This window comes from Seriola lalandi, unplaced genomic scaffold, assembly GCF_002814215.2.
Source record: "Seriola lalandi dorsalis isolate HSWRI2012SDOR001 ecotype SW California unplaced genomic scaffold, Sedor1 jcf7180002054599, whole genome shotgun sequence".
Lineage (NCBI taxonomy): Eukaryota > Metazoa > Chordata > Actinopteri > Carangiformes > Carangidae > Seriola > Seriola lalandi.
In genome coordinates this window covers 223,832-246,220 of record NW_019525152.1, presented here as the reverse complement: position 1 = coordinate 246,220, position 22,389 = coordinate 223,832, and the positions used below count along the sequence as shown (strand labels likewise).

Sequence of the window (22,389 nt, the reverse complement as noted above, 5' to 3'; positions counted from 1 at the left end):
GGGGGGGGTTTGTAACCGATAAAAGAGACGACAGAGCACAACTCCTAGAACTGACAACGCTCCCCTGGGGTTTGCAGAGCTGCTGAGCAGAAACAGAGTTCTGTAATCGCATGACGTCCATAAATAATGGCCCACATTTATTTATCTATTTTTTTTTTACCACAACAAACTTTAGAGGCAGCCACCAAGCAAACGGTTAAACCACCGCTGTCCCTCTGAGCTATAGCCAGCACCGCCGCGGTTGATCATCAAGCTTTCTTTGCCTTCATTAATTGTTCTTGTGACTTTGGTTTCGTCAGCAGGACAACATTTGCTCCCGTCTCCTTTGCTGTAATTATCTAAGCAACACTCCTATGGGCTTCATGCTTCATCTCATTTGAATTAATCATAGGGGACAGCTTCGTGTCTTCCTTTCTCCAAGCCAAGTCCTTCCCACTTGGAAGGACTCATTACAGAACAAAACTTTGTTCCCTATTCCCAGAGAAGAAATGGTGAAACAGCATAGAGAAAAAAAAAAGAAAACTCCCTGATATAATGAAATGTCAACACTTCAAAACACGGCAGCTACAAAACCTATACTTACCTTGTCTTCATCTACTGGTACAAGTTTTGTGATGCAAAGTTTTCACATAATAAATTATTGTCACCTAATAAGTAAAGGGGTCAACAAAGTTATTACAATTTATCCTGAGGGCGGGGCATGAACAGCGGTAGCAAACTTCATGACAATCCATCTCATATTTGCTGAGATATTTCACTCAAAACCACAAACACTGACCAAACACTGAGGATATCAATACCAAATAATTGGTATATATTCCAATTAGTGGCGCCAAATGAAAGGTCTGGGGATGACCTGAGTCGGTAGCATTCATCCTCCGCAGGCCATAAAATGTCTGACCAAAGTGTCATGGCAATCCTCCAACAGTAGTTAAGATATTTCAGTCTGGACCGCAACGCTGCACCTGCATTATGAAATGTCTTACAGCGACGACAAAACCGATAATCACTTGTCTTTGTCGACTGATACATTACAATCAACGCGTAAGAACTAATGTAAATTTTGGGGTTCGATGTTTTCCTGTCACTAATAATCTCCACAAATCACTACTGTGACTCCACAAAAACATAATGTCAAACGCAGCAGGCAGAGCAGCAAGGCTTCATCAATACAAACCAAAGGCAGCCTCCTGGCACTGAAGTATACAGACTTTAGTATATTCACCTGAAGTGCACTGTTCAGATGTTAACACCTCACCAGCTGCAGCTATTTAAAGTCAACTTGAAGGGTTATCTTCTCCACCTGGTGAAAGCATATAGGGCCAGGTTAAGGTTTTATAACATACTTCATTTCACACCATGTATTTTTTTTAATCCGCAAATATCCTCTCAACAGCTACAAGTAAACACAGTGTAATTATGTTCTCATAATGGGATGCCACAGGGAATGTGGTTTGAGTCACTACATTTGTCTTGCAATACAGTGTAAAAGCACAAACCCAAACAGGATTATTACAACTAATTATGAGTCTAATAATATGCCTCGTAAAGTATTACATATTTGAAAGTGGCTACAGTATATGAGGAGCAGATTAACAACATTCAGATTTCATTTCAACAATTTTGTTTTCTCAGAATATATTTTATATGAGCGTATTTACTTTGACTGTTGTCTTTCTCTCTCTACTAATAAGTTATTAATGTGAATATGTTTGTGCAAACTAAGACCCTAGTAACCCGACTAACATCAGTAGTGGTTTAATAGGTCTTGTCTTTTGTTGTTATGGGGAAATTATGCACATTTATTTTTTACAAAGTTTGAATTCTTCAATACCCAGGAGTCATGTACTGTGTCATTAGTAAATGATGCACTCCTCCATCAGCCCACAACACACACTCCTCTCAGTGCATGTGTGGGATGGAGGTGATGTCAAGGTTACTCACTCTTATTTGCACGAATTTTCTTTTACTCCTCCGTTGATATTAAATAATTTACCAGTTTTGTCAACACTGTGTGAATCTGCTGATCTAGAAATTTCATATTTTGCATCTCATGTGTGGCTGTTTTTTTTTTTTTTTTGATTCCTTTGTATCTTTTCTTTTTGATAAGATTTGTTGTTTCCCCCCCCCCCCTCCTCCAGTTGGTGCAGAATCAGGGAGGATATGGTGGAAATTATTAATTGGAGTCCTGATAGGATTCAGGGTGCAAGTTCAGGACACTCATCTCCAGCAGCTGCTCAGCACGGAGGCCCTTCTGTGAGGCGAAAGCATGAATCCATCAAAAGAGCAAAGCTTTTAATGAAAATGAGATGGAGATGAAGATGCATGGCTGAGTTTGGTATCATTTTTATCTTTCAACAGTAGTTGGGAAAAGCATAATTTAATGTTACATCATGTTTCTGTTGCATCGGGACATAATCCTCCGAGTGCGGTCTCCATCTTTGAATCAAACTGTTTTGATTTTATCCACATGAAACTTGGATGTTGGTGTTAAATTTATTTCCTACATCGTGAAAACATGACGTTATATAACGTTATAACATAATACATTATGAGACCGGTGAGAATGAATCACAACAGTAAAGTTGTGAGTGAAAACAAAAAGCTTAAAGACACTAAAATGCAACAGTTCAATATGAGCGACCCCTCTCACATACCACACAATTATTATACATTTATTGATTATTATTGATATTTTTATTGATTACATTAAAAAAGTAAGGATGCAAAACCACTCTGAGGAGTGTTTCCTCTTATGCACATAAAAGAAAATGATTATCTTAAGTTGAAAATTACCAATAGCTATAAACACATCTGTTTCATGTTTTGTATTAGAACTACCTTAAATTGCATTGTCCCTGTTTAATCAATAAACTAAACTAACAGTTTTAAATTGAACACATGTAAGTTTGTGTGATGACCAACTTTACTCCTTCGTGGTGTTTAAATTGAAGGATTTAAATGAAAATGAAACTCTGACTCATATCGTTTTTAACGCAGCACACCTCATTAAAGCAAGCAATAAACGATAAGTATAACATCAGCCAGCGAGTCTGAAATCCAGCCAGACAAAGTGAGGGAAACCAACTTCTTATCAAATGTGACCTGAGATAATCACAGTGAGAAAACTTTTGTGTGGAGGAATGGAGATGGAAGATTCCTCCGCCGTCCTCTGACACGCTGTCATGGCCTATAGCTCCCCGGGGGCCGAACTGAGGACATTTAATCATCACTTGGTAATATGACCGACTCACAGCTCTGCCTTTGGGGCGCATTAGCAATTCCATGGCAACTATTAATCACAGTCAATTACAGGACATGTCATCATCAACACAGAACTGGTAGACACTTTTACCAGCACTGCTCAAGTGGAAATTAATCACCAGCAGACACGTTTAATATTGGGCATGTGGGGGAAGGTCAGTGATAAGCGCCTGTGTTTGAATAGACAGGGGATCGGGTGACAGATCCAGAACAGCAGCTACCTTTTAAACATATGAGTGCTCTCAGCTTGGAGGTTTTATAATCCAGAATCACACTTTCATAGTAACCTGGCTCTGACGCAATCAGAGGCCGAGTGACCATCTGGAGTAGCGGGAGTTTATCTGCTGGGCTGGTCGACCTGTGAGCCAAACAGGAATGAGACAAAAACAGCATAAATATAACTGAACGTGTTTTATTTTCTTGTCTTCTCTGGGAGGAAAACAGGCTCCAGAGGGAAGAGAGGGAGGGATGTTCGTCAGGGAACTGCTAATCCATCCTTGTCTTTTTACACACTGAACTCGTCGGTACTGTAACTCGCTGTTTGTGTTCTGGATAAACAGGAACATGGAAAAAGCAGCAGGACGCCAACTGCAAAAGGTGGGGCCGAAAAAATATCAGACACTACTCACATGCTGGTACGCTCACACAAATGGCCGAGGCAGTAAGTTTAAATATAGCAAAGATATAATAAAAGATATTTTTCACCTATTACCTCAAAATCACACTATTTGAGAGTCTGTGCACAAATAACTCACAATGCAAAGGTTCCAGTAATCAGTGTTTTTATATTGGTCGCTCATTGCGATTCCACAGAGAGTTTGTATGAAACTTATGAAATGTAGCTGCTGAAGAGACAGATATTTTTTTGTCAAAGTTTCTGGAGCCCAAAACAGAGCTAAAGGGCGAGTGAATAATTCACTTGTGATAAAAAAGATTCAAGGAATAAGGATTTATATAGTAAGATACTAATATATATGTGTGCAGTGAAATTCACCCTAAAGAGGATTTGCTAAAACCACAGCAGCACGAGGTTTCTGGTCCAGATATAAGTTTGCAGTGATCGTAGGGATGATGTTGTTGGCCAGTGTTTCCGTGACGATTGTCAACACTTCCACAGACTCACGGCGTCACTCACTGTAACAGGGTGCGTCTCTCGGCTTGCTTTGGAGTCCTTCTTCCCCCCTAGTGGCCAGAATCGAGCAGTGCAGCTTTAAATGTTTCTTATGCTGATACTGTAACTTTGGTTAAAAACTTAGCTACTGTACAGTGTTTATCCAGCCACTGCATCACTAAATACTGTGTATCTGGAGGCAGGGACTGCCAGCAGCACGACACCATCTGTCTCACCCCCAGGATCCAGTGACGATGGGGTACAGAATAACTCACTGAAATATTTGGTTTTGAATTATAAATGATCGTATCCCATTTCTGAACAGATTACATGTGTTATAGAGAGTTTAGATCTAGTGAGCGAGATCTCCATTTTCTTCTTCTGGGATGTATTTATTATTGAATAGAATATCAGGGCCAATCTGGGTCATACTGTCCAGGCTCATTTCTTTTCTTTTTTACTCCCAGTCGTCCACTGACGGATGAGGATCCCATGATGCTGCAAAATATTATTGATACTACTGGTACAGCAGAGAATATCGCTGCTGCTATTTTTTGGACAGTAAGATGTCCCACAGCTGTCTGGTGCAGCTGTACTTTGATGGACTGATGACTACGATGAAACAACAGCAGAAAAAAGCCCAGTGCACTGAAAGAAAGATGCGATGGCTCATTTGTAAAAGTCCCAGCGATCCCCTGGAATAAGTCTCTTCATTAACAACTATTATGAAAACCAGGGGAAACAATACAAGGGCCTTCTTGATAATGACTTCTCTCAGTCTGAAGAGGTTTCTGAACCGTAGCTTCATTTTCGCTCATCATTTTATTTGAGTTTTTCCAAATATTTCCAGTCCGTGGTGGAAATGGAGCAGGAGATTACACACACTATCTCTCTCGTCGTATTGTCATCATCTTTCCTGCAACTCACAGGAGGGGACTTCTAAATGGATGCCACTTTATTCAGTTTAATGGCTCTTTTAGGGACTTTAATGGCTCTTCTGTGGAGATCTGCAGAAGCGCTACTGCAGACCGCTGCAGTGTATAATAAATAACCTTACTATGTGTGGTCTTGATTATCCGCTGTGTCAAATGTACTTAAATAGGACTGCAGCATTCACATTTCAGTTGAGAGCTTATTTCTCTTCCTTTTCTTTTGATATGCGTCACAGTTACAGGAAGGCCGGGGATGACTAGACCCTCTAATTACAGAAAAAAACAAATCAAACCAAATGAAAAGTACATGTTGTAAAGAAATATCAGGGTACTTGTGCGCTCTGCATGGTACTCGTGTACAGCACAGAAAAGTGTAGGCACAGAAAAAGAAACAACAACTGCGATGACGCAACTTTAACAAGTCTACAACAACGCCAGCAGCTCTGCGAGGCCGTACTCTGGCACAGAGCTGCTTCGATGGCAGTGCTGATTTACCTTGCCACATTAGCATGCTAACAAGTGCATTATAGACACTGTAGCGTACAGTTAGCATAACGTTTATGGCCCAGAATAACAATAAAAGCATAAAGCTGAGATGAGAGATGATAGCAGGTAGTTTGCTGATGAGGCTTTTATAAATTTATTGTATTAAATTTATATATTTAAGGCTCACCTGAAGTATATCCACGTGCTTTCATTCAAGCAGCCCAGTTACTCAAAAACTGATATTTATCACACCCCAATTAACGTCTTAATATAACCTTGTGATAACGCTCCAGCTCATTAAGGGTTGACTAAATAAAAAGCCTTCTTACAGTAAATGAATCATGACTCAATGATAAACCGACTGCCTGAGGACTTGAAGGAGGATACGGCTCTTGATGACAGAAGTTCAGTCACAATTCCAACAGCTTTCAGGCCCCTCTGTGAAGTCCCCTTTCATCAAAGCGCTGCTGCAAACAGCTGCCGGTATTTGTCTCCAAACAGTTGCCCTGTCTTTCTCTCTCTCTCTCTCTCTCTATCCTTTTTTTTTTCTGGAAACAGTGAGATGAGAAGTAAGAGCAGCCTGTTCAATTCACCGCCTTATTACCCCAAAACTTCCATTAGCCTTCTGGGCTTCCTCCAAAACACTCAATTAGTGCGTCTGCATTATCTCTCACCACCAGCGCCGCCGTAAAGGCAGCGTCTACGGTGTCGAGTCCGTTTCACTGCAGCAGGACTCCGGTGTAAAGTGGATGTTTAAACTTCAGCTGCTCCCTCATCCACTGAAGTCACTGGTAGACAAGGAGCTGAGAGAGAGGCGGGCTCGAGTATCCTCGACTCTCGCATGTCGGGCTGATGGGTAATAATTATTAATGACGAACATCTGCCTGCGGGTGCTGCACCTCTCCGGAGAGGTGTCGCACACTTGGAGAGTGCGACATCATGGCACCATGGCATGATCGGACGTCCGCATCAACGAGACTTTTAAAACTGAGGCCAGTTGGTGGTAATTAAATTCAAGAGTCCTCAGTTAAAGTTTGTGTCCTTGTGGAGCGAACCTCTCAAGAAGATGTGACGAACAAGCATCATTACAGTTTCAAATTGCTCCTGTGTTTGATTTTGCATGATCAGTTGCGGGGCTGTAAAAACGGAGTGTCGTTTGGGTGTGATGGGTCTTTCTTTAAGTGAATCTTTGGCTCTCATTCGTTTTTCCCCCACTCGCTGCTGCTGCTGGCCAACTGTGACCATGTGATGTGTTCTCAGCTGGCGAGTAAACTGCTGAGATGTTTATCTACCGCCTGTCCTTGTTCTTCCTTTGTGTTTTGTGTTTTTTATATCAGTTCTTTAGAAATTTTGTCAACGGATTACAGAGGACAAAAGAACAGCCAGTAACAGTTTTGAATGGAGTCCCAAGGTGAACAACGAATCCAAGAATGCAAAGTCAATACTTGCTAGAAAATATTCTCTCCAAATATTCATGGAGAAAGAAGTGTAATGTAGTCGAGGTCCTGTGTTTAGACACTGTGGGACACATGCGCGTTGACCTCTGTAGCTGGGACGTGATGTGTTTTTCTGGCACAGATTCCCAAGATCTATTGAGACAGAACACACATTTTCTAAAAGGCAGCATAGATGCAAAGACGCTAGTGGATACAAAGAGTCACAGGTCGGACGTCCAGTCTGAAAGGAAAAGAGTTCAACTTGAGAAAAAATGTGTCTTATCCAAAGGCTTCATGACTCAAGCTCAGGAGCAGGAACAGCTTCCCAACTTTATTTCTTTTTACTGAAGCTATGTGACGTTTAAACTGAGTCAAGTAATAAAACCAAGACGCCATGTTTTTTTTTGGCTGCATCACTCCATTAAAAGGGAAATGTTGTCGACGTACGTCATACTTCGCAAATACGTATCTGGTGTCTTTGGGAAGTTTGCGCCGGTGGAAGATGATCTGAAAAATACCAAAAACATGTTTATAGGGAAGTTAGCATCCCCCGACTGAGAATTACTTTCAGATCTTAATCCGCCTTCTGTCTTTATGCTGAAGTTACACCATATATAATTGTTGTTTCCATGTTAAATGACGGTCGTTGAATGTGATGCAAGTACTTACAATTAGCTGCTGTTGAAACAAACCTAAAGTCTTCCAGCTTTGACCTTGACGTCATTTGACCTTGAAATGACGCCATTAAATAGCCATGAACAAGAACACTAGCCCGTATTTCTGAGTAATTCACCCAGAAAACACAGCTTTACGTCTTTCCTTTTGAAAAATACTGGCGTCATTCTTCACGCAGCTCTTTAATCTCTACTTTAATCTTTGCAGCACTGAGCGAGTGGGATCCTGTGGCAGGTACCGGGGGACATTAAACCATTATACAATAATGAATCCAGCCTCACGTAATTACTGCAGCGTGTGGCAACAGAGTACAAGAGTTTCCAGCATGCATCTACTTTGCAAGATGAAGAGGTATGTGTGTGTGTGTTGTGTGTGTGTGTTTGTGTGTGTGTGTGTTTTGTGTCTTTGGAGGGATTGTGAGGTGAGTTGTTTGTGTCAGCATGCCCTCGCCGTCCTCCTAAAGGTGGCGGGAGACAGATAAGGAAAATGGACGCAATCCTGGTCCAGTGACTGAATGAGCCGGCCTCATCTTTAAAGCTCAGTCTACAATTTATTTATTTATTTTTTCTAAATCAGTGACTGTAAGATGGACAGACACGGGGATGTGAATGGCACTGCAGAGGACGGAGGAAGTGCAGAGGACGAAAATGACAGCAGGAACTTTTCCCTCTAGCTTTAGCTTTGACATGTCCATTAGAGACGCCGGAAAGGACATGAGGGCGACTATCATCAGTAGCTGAAGTGGTCGAGTAAGGAAAATGTGTTTATTTGTTTAAAAACACACCTTAAAACTGAGGCCACATCATGTCATCAGCTGACGAGATAATGGTTCTTATGAGCTCTTATCATCTTAAGAGATAAAACAGTAAATCTGACTCATTTTCCTGTTTTTTTTCCTTTTCTATCACTCATGCTGAGAAATGGGTCAGACCGTAGGAGATTAGGAAAGATGATGCATGGTGGAGTAGGAGACGTATTTTAACTCTAATATAATAAAAAATGAGAATAGAACGGACGGCCTCAAGATGAAATGTTACACCTCCCTCCGAATCTCCTCGGCCGGTGTGTGTGTGAAGCTATCCCATTATCCCACATTCACACACACAGAGTGGGATAATGGAGCAGAGACGATGGGAGAGTAGTCTGAGTCACAGCTTTAAAAAGCGGTGATATTAATGAAATCTGGGTGAAATGTAGGTTGTTAAAAAAAGAATGGGAAAGGGTATTCTTTTTAATAATCATTCATCATGAGAATAATGCCTGTTTGTGGAAAGAAATTTGAAGCGTATGGTCGTAAAACAAGTGTAAGCAGATGCTCAACATCCAACCCCAGCCAAGATTATAGTTAGTCAGGTATTCAGTAAGCAATCACTTCCTGGAAAAAGAGAAAATAAAATCCCACTGCTGTGCAATTTTCTGTGCCTCTCTCAAACTCCTGCAGCTTTGCAGGGAGGAGAGGAGGGATTCCTCCATTTGTGAAACCAACTCAGCCCTGAAGAATAAGCACCTTTCCTCTCTGCCTGTGCACAGCAGAATACACCGTGACTCATTTCTCAAGCTGGCTATTGTCAGCCTGGGAAAATACAGAGCGAGCGAAAGCCCGAGAAAAACATCAACGGATCATCAAAAGACTCAAAAGATGATAATTATGTGTTTAGTCATCATATGAAAAAACTGATGATTTAGTCTATGTGTCTTAAAATTGTAATCCTTTAGATTTCACTCCACTCCTTATTCTGGTGACACCAATGGTTACTATGGTAACAGAAAGTGGAGATTAATACAAAAGCAAACACTTGTTGAGCAGCGACGACCAGGGACGGGTTCTGAAAGCCGGTGGTCTCCCTCCTTATCTTTTATCTGCCCTCACCTCGTTAGCGGACTGTTGCTGCCTCTGGTTAAAAGGACGGACATCACAGGCAGCAGATCGGATCATCTGTTGTAGCTAATTAATACTAATTAATAACTGCTAAAATGTGATGCTCTCTGAAGCACACGGACCGGCACAAGACGCTGTGTTTTGGTAGTTCAACAGGGGCCGACAGACTGGCGACTCTTCTCTACGCTCTCACTTATCACCTCCGTCGATTTAAGAATTCAACAGCAGTGAATCAGGATCTTGTTGTGTGGAGTAAGCAGCTTGTGAAATACATGAAGCTAAAGCTACAAAACAAAAGGTGATTAGAGGTCTGAGTTATTTCAGCCTTTAGTTACTTGTAGATGTTGAGGAGTAAACATAATAAGATTCAATAAAGAAATTAAAAAGATTTCCATTTCCATTTCCTTCTCTTATTTCTTAGGTAACACTTCATTAAAAGAGCTGGGTCACATGCTTTCATTTCCTGAAACCTCCTCAGTATGTGAAGGCATTTTGAATCCAGAATGGGAGTGACGAACTGCCAATAAAATCTGTTTTACAGAGTGAAACTGCCAAGTTTAAATAGTATCAAATATGTGGTTTGATTTCAGGAAAATCTTAAGTTCATACTTGAAATATTTGCCATCCTCTGCGGTGGAGGCACACCCAGCTTCAGGAATGGAGGGCCCCATTGTTTGAGGCCTGGACTGGATTACATTACGCTGTTTATTTGCCCAGTGGCTGCTCTCTGACCCGCGGGCCAGCCGCCGCGCTGACAGATGAACGGCCTTTCTCTGTCACACCTGGTCACAATATGTCAGTTCAGCGCCTATAGACCCTATACGCCGCGCACATTACGCGGCACATGAAGACAAACGGAGAGAAAGTTATTCCTCATGGCCGAGTGTCAGGAGAGATGAGGAAAAGAGCAAACACACAGAGCATCAACTGTCCAGATCTGCTGCCGGCGATCTGCTCTCCTCGCCGCGGACAAAGACATGAAATATGAGCGCGAGAGATGAGCAGGGAGATAATGGTGACCTCAGAAATAAAAGACTTATTTCTCCACCTCCAGAGAATGAAATTATGGATATAGTGATGAATGTTGCTCTTTAACAGCCTCTTCTATTATCCATTAATTACCGAACAAGTCGGGTGTGAAATTGTCCTGACAACTGGCTCTGTGTGGATGCTTTACTTTCAAGCCATCTTGTTTATCGTTCAGGTATTGAGCTAATAGGCTAAAATCGATTTTAATTTAAAACTATCTGAACGTGTTGACACCATGCAGATTTCTAATGCTTTGTGTGGGGACACAGTGTCCGACCGTGAAACACCTGCTTCCTGTCATCGATCTGTTCCAAGTGTCTGCTGTGATGCTAGAGGTGGAGTGCGTAGCATTTTTTATATTAACCTATCATTAGCACATTATTTCTTATTATGAACATTAGGATAATTAGCGTAAATCAATCCAGGCCCCCACTGAGATGACTGACATCCTCTATCAGCCTGCAGTTTGCATTATGCATTGAGTGCCGCAGGCGTTTACATACACACACACAGGAAATCTGCTTATTCTTATATTTTGACAGTAACCTGATTTCTGTAACGTACAAAAACAGGAAACCTGGCGTCCTTGGACTCTGCAGGAATCCTGCAGGATCAGTTTGCAACACAAACATTGAGACTCTTTGTCTTGCTCTCAGCACCAGCGCTAAGAGGGATCTACAGATCTACTAACATGAAACACAGACAGCGTATAATCAGTGTCATGTTGGGACTGCCTTCCAGTTGCAATATTAAATGTGAAGAATGGTAAAACCGTTTTCTTGACACAACATATTTATGATAGAGTCATTAGTTTTGCAGGTATTTGGTCATAAACTGTGTAAAGTAAGTTTTGGACAAGCAAATATTTGACCCAGTGATGTCAGAATTAAATCAAGATTCATCCCCTGGGCATCGACATGTCCTGGTGGTGGCGAGTTCACAGAAACCCACACTGTAAAAAAATACAGTCATACAGACATACTCATTTTTTGTCGTTTCATGAAAAACATGACATGACATAAACTTGCTGTGTGTCTTTAATACAAGCGAAGGCAAGTCCTGGTTGTTTCTTTTCATAACAATGAAAACAATGTTGACCATGACGAAGATTAGAACTGAATTCAGTCAAAATATAAGTCCACTTCATTTGAAAATATACATTCAATTGCTGCCTTAAAAAACATGAGTAAACTGAACGTGAAATGACAATTGGTATGAAGACAGTTGAAGTTATCTTAACTTGAAATAGTGATTTGAAACAGTGTGGAAGTGAATGTTTGTTTAACAAGATAAAGCAGGGATTCTTGAATGGATGTAACATCGTTGATGATAGTTAAACAACTTGCACACGTTCACTTTCTGGGTTTGAACGAAGATCATCTTCAACTTGAGTTTACTGACATTTTTTAAGACAGCAACTGAAGTTAAGTTTTTTAAGTTGAACCACGTGAATAATTTTTTACAGTGCATCCGATAGTTATGATATATTTCAGTCTGGACCGAATATCTGACAGCCTGACATTAAAATCCCTGGAGTTGTGCTGCTACGACGGCTCAACATTTCATTTGGGTGTTTCTTTACTGGACAAATAAAGATGTAAAAATCACGGAGGACGGCTGCTGGAGAGCTGTGTTGAGGATGTGCATGTCATTGATGTGTCTGACGTCCCTCCTGAGATCCCTGGGTAATTGCAGCCCAATGCTCACTTGTAAATATCTTATCAAAAGAGTGAAATCACCATAGTGCATTAGCAGTTCGCTCAACACTGCCTCTTTATTTGGAGCCAGAAGATGGTCGGAGTGTTTTCTTTTATTTTTAGCGACTGTTTTTTGAAATAACTTTTCTTCCCCCCCTGAGGATTTTGAGGCGTAGTCAGACCTTGTTTCTCTACATTGAAATTTATTTTGAAAAGGTGTTTATTATATTTTCTTTCAGACCACCTGCTTTTCTTTTCTTTTTTTCTTCTTTTTTTCTTTAATACATGTGGTGAGGTGGAGGAGCGATTTCCACATCGCACAGACAACCACACTACATCTCTCTGAGATGTAATAACCACTGGTATTTATTTATCTGCAACTCCCTTGTTGGGAAAATTGCCATCTTATATCTCATCTTCACTGCTCTGGCTCATTTTTCAGCCGCTCCAGTGGCAGACTAATGTTTCAGGAAACCCATACCAGACCTTCTTTAGTTTATTCCAGCACTCTGAAGGAATCATCTGTGAAATCACCTAAACATGAAACATGCAGCTGAGGTGTTAATCATCTGTTAGTCTGCTCTATTAATGACTGTTCTAGTCATTTTTATGTCTTTTCTATTGGATCTTTTAACAGTGCATTTGCTGTATTACTGTATGAAAAATGGTTGAACATGAACAATTTTAATCCAGTGAAATAAACACAGTCACACTTGCCTTCCCCCATTTTTGTGTAATCTTAAAGCGTAACACTGGGGGTTATTCTGTGTTTTTGTTTCTTGTCAACAAATCCCATGAAAATACCAAATACAATATTGACTCTCCCGCCCTCGTCTGTGACACAGATCATTTATTCTCCCTGTGTTTCTGATGTGAATCTTTCAAAGTAGGTCAAGCATATGTAGTTTGATTTTTAAAAAAGGTTTGTCAGTTTCCTAAAACAGCTGGGCTCTGGAGCTTTTACCAAATGTCACTCAAACAGGGGTAAGTAGTGTTTTAAACTGGTGACTCATTTTTTGTTTTAAATTTTCCTTGTGTGTTATTTTTATTGTTTGTTATTTAAATTCTTTATGGATTATCTGTTGAATTGTTTTTATTATGTTTTTCAAATTCACATGAACAAATAAAAGGTAAATAAATAAATACATTTGTTGGGGACTATTTTCTGCGGTGGAATAATACACTGATGTGTTCTTCTTATACATCGGTTTTGGATACATAGAAAATGTTTGTTGTTAGGATCAATTCACTGCTACTTTAGATCTTCTGATGTGGTTTGTTGACAGTTTGAAAAATACAGAATATCATCAGCCTTTTAATGCATGCGTGGCTGCTTCGATACAAGCAGCGCTTCACATGACAGCTGTTTGATAAATAACTTGTCTGTAGTTAAAAAATGTCAGAAATGAGACGAGAAAGTTGCAGCAAATCAGATCCTTTAAGGTTCTCGCACAGGCAGATGGTGGAACATGCTAAAAGTAGCGCCCCTTAATGCAGTCATCATACACTTCATAAGCAGATCCACACTCCTGTTATTCAGCGGTTCGTTCACTGTGGATCAATCTGTTCACATAACGCAGCGTGAGGTGAAAATCATGCCACCGGAACCATCTGAAATCCCCTGAATGTCTGCGAGCTGTTGGCCGCCGCCGCCGCTGCCGCATTATGAGCCACATGTCGACCTCTGGCAGCGTTTGACTGGCCGACCCCGGAGGTGAGGAAGCCCAGCTGAGGCAGCGCGGCAGAGGGAGTCGCACACACGGTGCAGTGAGCAGGAATCAAACAGCAGCCGGCGCTGCTTTTTCTGCCTTCTGATCCGAGCGCGTGAACAGAAATGCCTTTAATGTTTTGGACTGATATGTTCACATTAGCAGGGATAAACACAGGAGAGCCGCTTCAGGAAGCTTATTAGCATTTCCAACAGCAATTACAAGAAGGTGCACTCACTTATTTGCTTTTATGTTTAATGTATGTCTTACTGGTGCACTCCCTGCTATGGAATAATTGATTTGTGCAGACACATGTTACTAAAAGCCTCATCTTGTTGCTCTGCTGTTATTTACATCAGATTTTCTCTCTTCTTATACACCAAAGTCTCTCAGCTGTTATAATGAGCGGCCTGCAGAAGGGTTAAAATGCTTTTTGCCTTATTAATTCTGTGTGCATTTCACAACACTGATTTCCCACATCTCTCTCTTCTCGTCAAAGTAATGAGACCGTTTTCTGTTTTGTAAATCCTTCCTCCTAGAGCCTGTTAATGAGCAGAACTATTGGCGACTGTATTATATATGATATAACGTTACTTTTTCCCCATTATCAAGGTGGTGTAATGGATTATTTTAATTTATAGCTACTGGTTACCGAGCCCCTGGTGGTACTGGTACTTGCATTTGGCAGAATTTGAACAGAGCTGATCCATGTCGCTTTTAAACCTTATACTAATCTATTGAACAACATTAGTGTGGTGGTAACCGATGCCCAGAAACAGCTTCTGTCAAGCAGAACAGGAGATAGACGAGCGTTGGCAGAAAACAAACTCATGAACGTCAGGGGAAAACTGTGGAGGTCTTCTCATTATTTTGAATTTACCTCATGGAAAGATAAGAATATCACAGTGAGATGGAGGTTGTGTCCAGGTCTGACAAACCTCAAATCTGCTTGTTCAGAGGTTTTTGTTGTTTGATTGTCACGTTTTTTTTTTTGTTTTTTTTTTAACAATGTAATTAAAAAGTCCAGTGATTAGTGGTGGGAATAGAGTGATCCCTTCACAATTATGATAAACACAACTTATTGATCAATTCATTTTCTGATACTAAACCTCCTGCAACACTGTCAACATGAGCTCCTGAGTTTCACTCTTTCGCTCCATCTCCAAAATGTTTTTGATAACTTTAATAATGATGCTTTAGAGTTAGAGACTCCTGCAGCATGATCCACGTTTGTGCTTTCTATCTGTACATTCTGGTATAAGCAAAAAATAATAACTTAAACACAGCCTTCACTTGCAGCCAGCATGGTTACCTGTTTAACCGCCCTAGCAACAAATGAAAGCTGTATATGGTCAGGTATATTTTTTTTTAAAATACAGAGCAAATGAACAGACAGAGTGGTTTAAAACTGGCTGTTTTAATACTTTTTTCAGAATTAAAGTGGGTTAACTTTAACAATTCATCATAACCACTGTGAGACCGAGTTACCTGCTGTTACCTGTAGCTGCTTTTCTCCAGCTACAAACTTTTCAGAGCCACCGTTCAAGTCCACAGGGAGTAAGAACAAGATATTCAAGACAGGTTTCCGGTTTAAATAGCATAAAACAGAAGGAATTATTAGCAACATGAACATAGCAAATTTAGTTAATTACTATCTCACTGTGTTTTGGCTCCGGGCTCAGACTGTGAATATCTCCAGTCTTATTCTTATTCATAATGTAGGAGTAGTAGTGGTGGTGGTTATGGGATTATTTTGTGTCATTATATACCATAAATGTAAATGCATCATCTTTTCTTGTGGCAATTTTATCTCAGTCCAGATGTTAAGGACGAACCGCCTCCAGGATGAATCACTAATGCGACATAACACGTATGTCGGTGATAGCATTTACTGGAAAAGATGATAAGTTCTTACTCTAATCAATGATGCATGGTGAATTACTGGTTTATGATGTGCCACGGGGGCAAATGTGCACAGAGGCAAACACACAGATACGCATTTGTGCAAATGTCTGGGGGGGTGTGAGATCTAATATGCAACGGTGGGGGGGGCGAGGATGAGTGTGGAAGTGGCAGTAGGAAGGGGGGTGTCGGGAGTTAAAGGTGGAACCCCTCCTTTCAAGTTGAGGTTAAAAGCCTCTGAGGCGGTGACCTTGGATTTTAAAAAGGTCCCCGGGCGGGACTCATAAACAGGTGTTAGAACAGCTGTAATAGAACAGTTCCTGGCAGCAGTGTGTCGGTGGAGGAGGGAGGAGGAAGTGACGGATGAAGACAAGGGTGAGCGGATAATTGAGTAGCGCGGTGGTGGGGAGGGGTGGGGATGGCCTCGGACCACCATGACAGCCCACAGGGATGGGGAGTGTGCATTCCTTCACATTAATGGGGCTATTTGGAAAATGGATAAGGAAATAAGTCGTGGAACAGATCAAGTTTAATGTGCAGAACAATTACTGCTGCATTTATAATGTGCTGGACGCTGAACTTACATAGTGTTGCTCATCAAACATTAGCTTCTGCGGGCCAATTACTGTAGCCCTAAGTCGCTAATATTTCATGTCAATATTTAATATTTTTAAATTAGACTTTTTTTCGTTTATTCCATTTTTTAATAGAACTCACAAGAATTTATAGAATTTAATTTCAGCTGGATAGAAAAGGTTCAAAAAGAGCATTTAAATGGATCATTATGTGCCCTTTAAACTCAGTTTTCCAAGTACAGACTGTTAATAAAACTCCATTATTATTCTAATACCAGCTAATGTTGAAGGAGGCAGGTTTTTAGCTTAAGTTGGAAGCTACACTAAATGACTGGCTGATATTGGATCTTTACCATGAAGCAAGCGGCTCAGTCTCCACCAGGTGATCATATGTGCTGTAGATATTGAAGAGTTTTTATAATTCATGCATTATCTTTGTGAAAGTCTGTGAACTACAACACAAAACAGTGAAAATATGCAACATGGAGCTGAGAGACTGATCTTAATATTAACTGAATCTGATCAGTTATGAATTCCACATGTAGTTTGCATCCATTAAATGCCACAGGGAGTAATTAAATGTCATCAGTTAACATTGATGTCTCAAGAGCAGCTTGAAAATATTTCTGAATTTTTTCTCTAAATCTAATCTAATAGTCATTTTGTGTGAAGATGCTTGTCGCCAACGGAAAATGTTACTGCATCAAAATTAATTGGTCAAAAGTTTCAAACAGAGTTTCTAAAGTTAAAGCAGAGAACAAATAAAAAGATAATGAAGATAAAACAATGAATCAATGAATCTTAAATCGTGAATTTAATCTAAATGTATGACTCTGACTGTGACTCACTCATGACGTCTTTCTACAGAGGAAATCAAATCTTGTTCGGTATAAAGTTTGTTGCGACACTGGTTCAGAAGTTGCACCTGCAGGTTGCTTCTCTTTCACCTTCAGTCCAGTTCATCCAGTTTGAGTCTGGAGACTTGTCTACTTTCATTATTTTCTATAAATGAGGGATTTTTATACATGTAATACAGTAGTTTTACAGTGTCCCACGGCAACTGCTGAAGACCATCTTTGAACAGAGACAGGGGAGGGAGATCCCCCAAAATAACAGGTGGTTGTGTGGGAGGAAAAGTTTTGTCACAAATATTTTTCAAATACCAGAATAGGGAAATCTGAAAACTTATTTTCATGCATAAATAAATTAGGACTTTTGTATTCATATTTTGTTTCTCTCCAACTGGGTTGAAATTCTCAGACACGCACCGCGAACTGAATAATGATGGTTAAACTGCACTCACTCAGCTCTGCGATGCTTCCAACCCGGGTCGCGAGCAGCGACTGTTCCAGCGTGCGGAGCTCGGCCTGAGTGTATCCATGACCCTCTCCGCCCCTCCCGGAGCGCTGCTGGTCCCGGTGCAGGTTCAGACTCTCCGGCAGGCTCAGCACACCTGCAGACAGTGCACAGCAGAGGCAAGAGGTCAAACAGAGGAGAGACTTATGAATCCTATATTGGCTCGAACTACCAGAAAAAGTTTTCCCTCAGCAACACATTTCAGCTTCTCGCTTTATGCTGATGTCAAATGAATCACCAGCTCTGGAATAACAAGGGGATGCAAACTGTAGGAAGTGTAGAAAAAGCAGGGGGAAAACACCAATCAGCACTTTCAGTATATCCAAAGCAGAGTTGGTAAAGTGGAGTTTTAAAAAAAAAAAAAACCCATGTTCATTTCACATGCAGCAGCTCCAGAGCAAACATTTCTTTAAAAGGATTTAACAAGGAGACACAGTTGCAGGTTAATAACACAATGTACCTCTTGACTCTTTGAGACCAGCCCAGGCGGTATCATGAATACAAACTCCGACTGAACATTTTAATGAACGGGAGTCTGATTCATTTTGTCTCTGGTGATGCGCGGCGGGTCTTTTACACAAAGGTTTCTGTCAACGTCGAAATTACACGACTCAAAGTGCAGAATTTTAGCAGAGCTGCTTATGATCTGTGAAATAAATCGTCTCTTCGCTGAAACTCGAGGCCTCTTGTAGCTCGATATCACTCTCCTCTCGACTTCTACTTCATCGCTTGAATTCTAATTGAGCCAATTAGGTTGCGAGCCACATTTGTTACTTCAAAGCTGTGAATCCAAAGCATGGCCTTGAACATAAGCAGCGCTGGGATGTGTGTTTCCCTTTTACATAACATCTTGTAGTGATCACAGGTGTGTTTAGTGTGCATGCTTTTTTTTCTCTCTCCCTGCAAACAAGGTGCAGCAGATAATGTTGGCTGAAGAGGATTAATCCATTTAGGTGCTGTTACTGTAGCCAGGCTTTGTTTAGCTGCAGAGAATGGCTTGTGACAGATGGGATATTGAGTTTTTTTTTTTTTGCTACAGGAGAATGGAAAGCAATACCCCGCCGAGTGCTAATCCTAATGACACGGCGCATGGGGATACGCCGTTTCCCCAACAAATAGTAATTACAACATGGAGGAACTTAGTCAATTTTGTCTGTGTTTGATGCCAACACATAAGACAAAAGGCCCATGCAGCAGCCACAGGCTCACGAGCCTCATTTAGCAGGAGTTTTCCCGACAGGGAGTTCTCCAGCTCCGGATTCCTCCCACCATCTCTTCTTCCCACAGCGTCCAGCCCAAGAATTCCAGTATTCCCCAGTCGGAGTCCCGCTCCCGCTTCTTCCCACAGCCTTTTTCCGTGGAGGTCGGCTTCTTTTAGAACACACAGTAATTATTATAACAGCTTTTTCCATTGCTGTTCGACCGCTGAGCAGTATTGATGGAGCAGCTGGTATTAGGGTGTGTCTCAAATGGAATTGCTTGAGTGAAATATGTGACGCTGAAACAATAACGGATTGTTTTGGTCGGCAGTTTTGTTCCGCTGCTGTCTTGCAAAGAGAAGACAGGTTCCTCAGAGAGCACTGATTTGGAGATTTGCTGGTGTTTTTTTTTTTTTCCAGACCTTATTCATTTCATTTGAAGGTGTAATCAGGAGCTGCTTCACACTGAAATATAGTGATTGAAAAGCTCTTGGAATCAGATTTATGGAACCTCCAAATTTAAAAAAAAACACATTCAAACACTTTTTGTTACTTTCCCAAAACCAACAATTTTGCTCTTCGTATGTTCCTATTTCAAGCTTTTATTCTTCACACAACTACTGGTCTTTTTGTTCAAGGAAAAGAAAATGGTTAGCCATGTTTCCAATCCATAGATATACAGAAGATACATACTGGGGCAGTGGGATGCGATGAAGAGGAAGCTACGATGTGATGCCTTTAGACGAGGTAGGATGCAGTTTGTTTCCAGGGGACCCTTAAAGTTAGGTGTTTGGTATGAAATGAGCTGAGCTAACTGTTTTTTTTGGCTGCTTGGGGAAAGTGTATACGAGCTGTAAACACAACTCTGACATTTTAGCACCTCTTAAGTTGATGCAGTGAACTTCGCAAACTCTTCCCTCATTTCACATGCAGCAGATGCAGAGCGGCATTAACATTCACTTGAAGTTGTGTTTCTGGACACCTGATAATTTAAGTCGCCCTCTCCCCCCAAACCCTTAGAGAAATAGCTGTAAACAGTCGCCTGCTGTGTGTGTGGAAATGACACAGTGAGAGTGAACCAGAAGGATAAAGTTGCAGAGGAATTGCAGAGTTGACTGAGGGTTTGTTATTAGGGGGGTTTAACGTTTGCAACGAACTGCGACTGAACCGAACCATCGATGTGGAGACTCGTTACATCCCTACTTGTTCCAACATCTTGCACATACACGTAGCCACTCAACTAATGGTTGATTTTTATAAATACTGATCATAGCAGCTTTAACTTTATAATCTCAAACTGTGATAAGGTCGACTACATCTGTTCCATGAATAAACATGATTCCAGGAATTTATACAGCTAAACTGGGAGTAAAGCGTGTTTTTCTAAACAAGAGTAAACAGCTTTGCCCTGCACTAGGTTCAGCACTGCAAACGCCTAGGGAGAGCAAAGCTCAAAAAAGCAGAAGCAGAGTTAAACCTCTGAAAGAAGACTTCAGACAGCTGACGGCAAACAGAAAAGCGAGGATTCCTCAGACCTCGGGTAAAAAGGAAGCTGTCAGTGCCTCTCCATCTCCTGTCGCAGAGAAATCTCCTCTAATCACTGAAGCCATATTGGCTTTCACAGAGATTTTGCACTTGTATGTTTTGTGTGTGTGTGTGTGTGTGTGTGTGTGTGTGTGTTGGGGGGGAAACAGGTTTAAATAATTCACGGTGCTCTCTGTAATCACAGACTCCCATCTTTTGCTGTTAGCCAACTTCGCCCCCCCCCAACTGCCCAAACTGTTCTTTTAATATAATTCTGGGGTGCCGGGGAGCCCTTTGCTGAATTATTCATCCCGTCAGATCAAGACGTATAAACAAGTCTGCAGCTCTCTCTTTCCTCACCTCCCACTCCCTCTACATGTTATCTCTCACTAACACTTGGCTTCTCCACATAGAAAAAAAAAAAAAAAGTAGGAATATTTGATCCTAGGTGGTGTTTGTGTAATAAACATCAGAGGTGAGAAAGAAGCCAGCCTGGCCCCCTTGGAGATGAAGAAGCAAAAAAAAAAAGAAGAAAGGAAGAGGCGGGGATGCTGACACAAACGTCTGATTAAAAAATGACAAGCAACATGAGACTCAGAGGCGTAACAGGCGTGTTTTATAACCTCATATTTCTGTGTCACTTCAACCACATCTCTCCGTGACCTCCGAGGCAATTGGATGAGCTCAGCAGAATATATCTACGTACACTTCAGAAACAGTCTAATCCCAGATAAACAGATATAACCTGCGTTTTCTATTCCGGGGCTCCCTGCATCTCTATTGCTGTCGGGCAGATGAAGACGGGAGACTGGGTCACGGGGACAAGACTACTTTAGAGCTCAAAGCGTCTGTACCGAACTCCCCTGAGTCACCTCCGCAGAAATACTGCTGCTCATGCAAGTCGTCGTAAATAATGTAGAGAATATTGAGCTGTGCAGGCAAATACACACACACACACACACACACACACACACACACACACACACGACAGCTTTCTGTACAGGAATAGATCATTCCAGAAAAAGGCTTGGACAATTATTTTTGCAGAAAAGCAGAGGCGAAAAAAATAAAGACACAAAAACTCACACAGCCTGGATCAAAGCAATTAATAACTCACACAGCTTGAAACTGTAAAACAAAGATGCCACTCTTTGATACTACCCAGCTTTAAAGCCTTGAGCTGCCAATACGTTAACGAAGCGACTTCTCAGCCACATTTTTGATGTTTACACGAGTCTGATGAAGTGAAAACGGTTCAAAAAGAAGCGACACAATAACACAATGCAGGATTCCCCTCAATCCACAGAGATATACAGAGGATGCAACAGTCAAAAAGAGAAGAAAATTTGACTTCCCAAGGTATGTTATCCAAACGCATCTTGCTCAGTGGGTCATGGTTGAGGAAGAAGAGGAAACTCAAGGCCCGGATGCATTTAAAATTAGAGATCGACCGATATGGTTTTTTCAGGGCCGATACCGATACCGATTATTAGTAGTCAAGGAGGCCGATAACCGATATTTGGAGCCGATATTTATTTGCAATAAAAGGGAAAATATTGGCGTGAAAATTTTGAATAATGGAAAAATTCCACTTAACTTTGTTCAAATGCCTTTA

At 41.1% G+C, this 22,389-nt stretch overlaps 1 protein-coding gene across 2 annotated transcripts in view; it reads right to left on the bottom strand.

Annotated features, from left to right (window-relative positions):
• LOC111664695 (ankyrin repeat- and BTB/POZ domain-containing protein 3-A) overlaps nt 1-22,389 on the bottom strand; it is a 160,596-nt gene that overhangs the window by 31,631 nt on the left and 106,576 nt on the right. For both annotated transcript variants that reach the window (XM_087177405.1, XM_023419394.2), the window contains exon 2: nt 17,999-18,148. In XM_087177405.1, the coding sequence (XP_087033531.1) occupies nt 17,999-18,148 (150 nt within the window). The remainder of the gene's footprint in view (nt 1-17,998; nt 18,149-22,389) is intronic.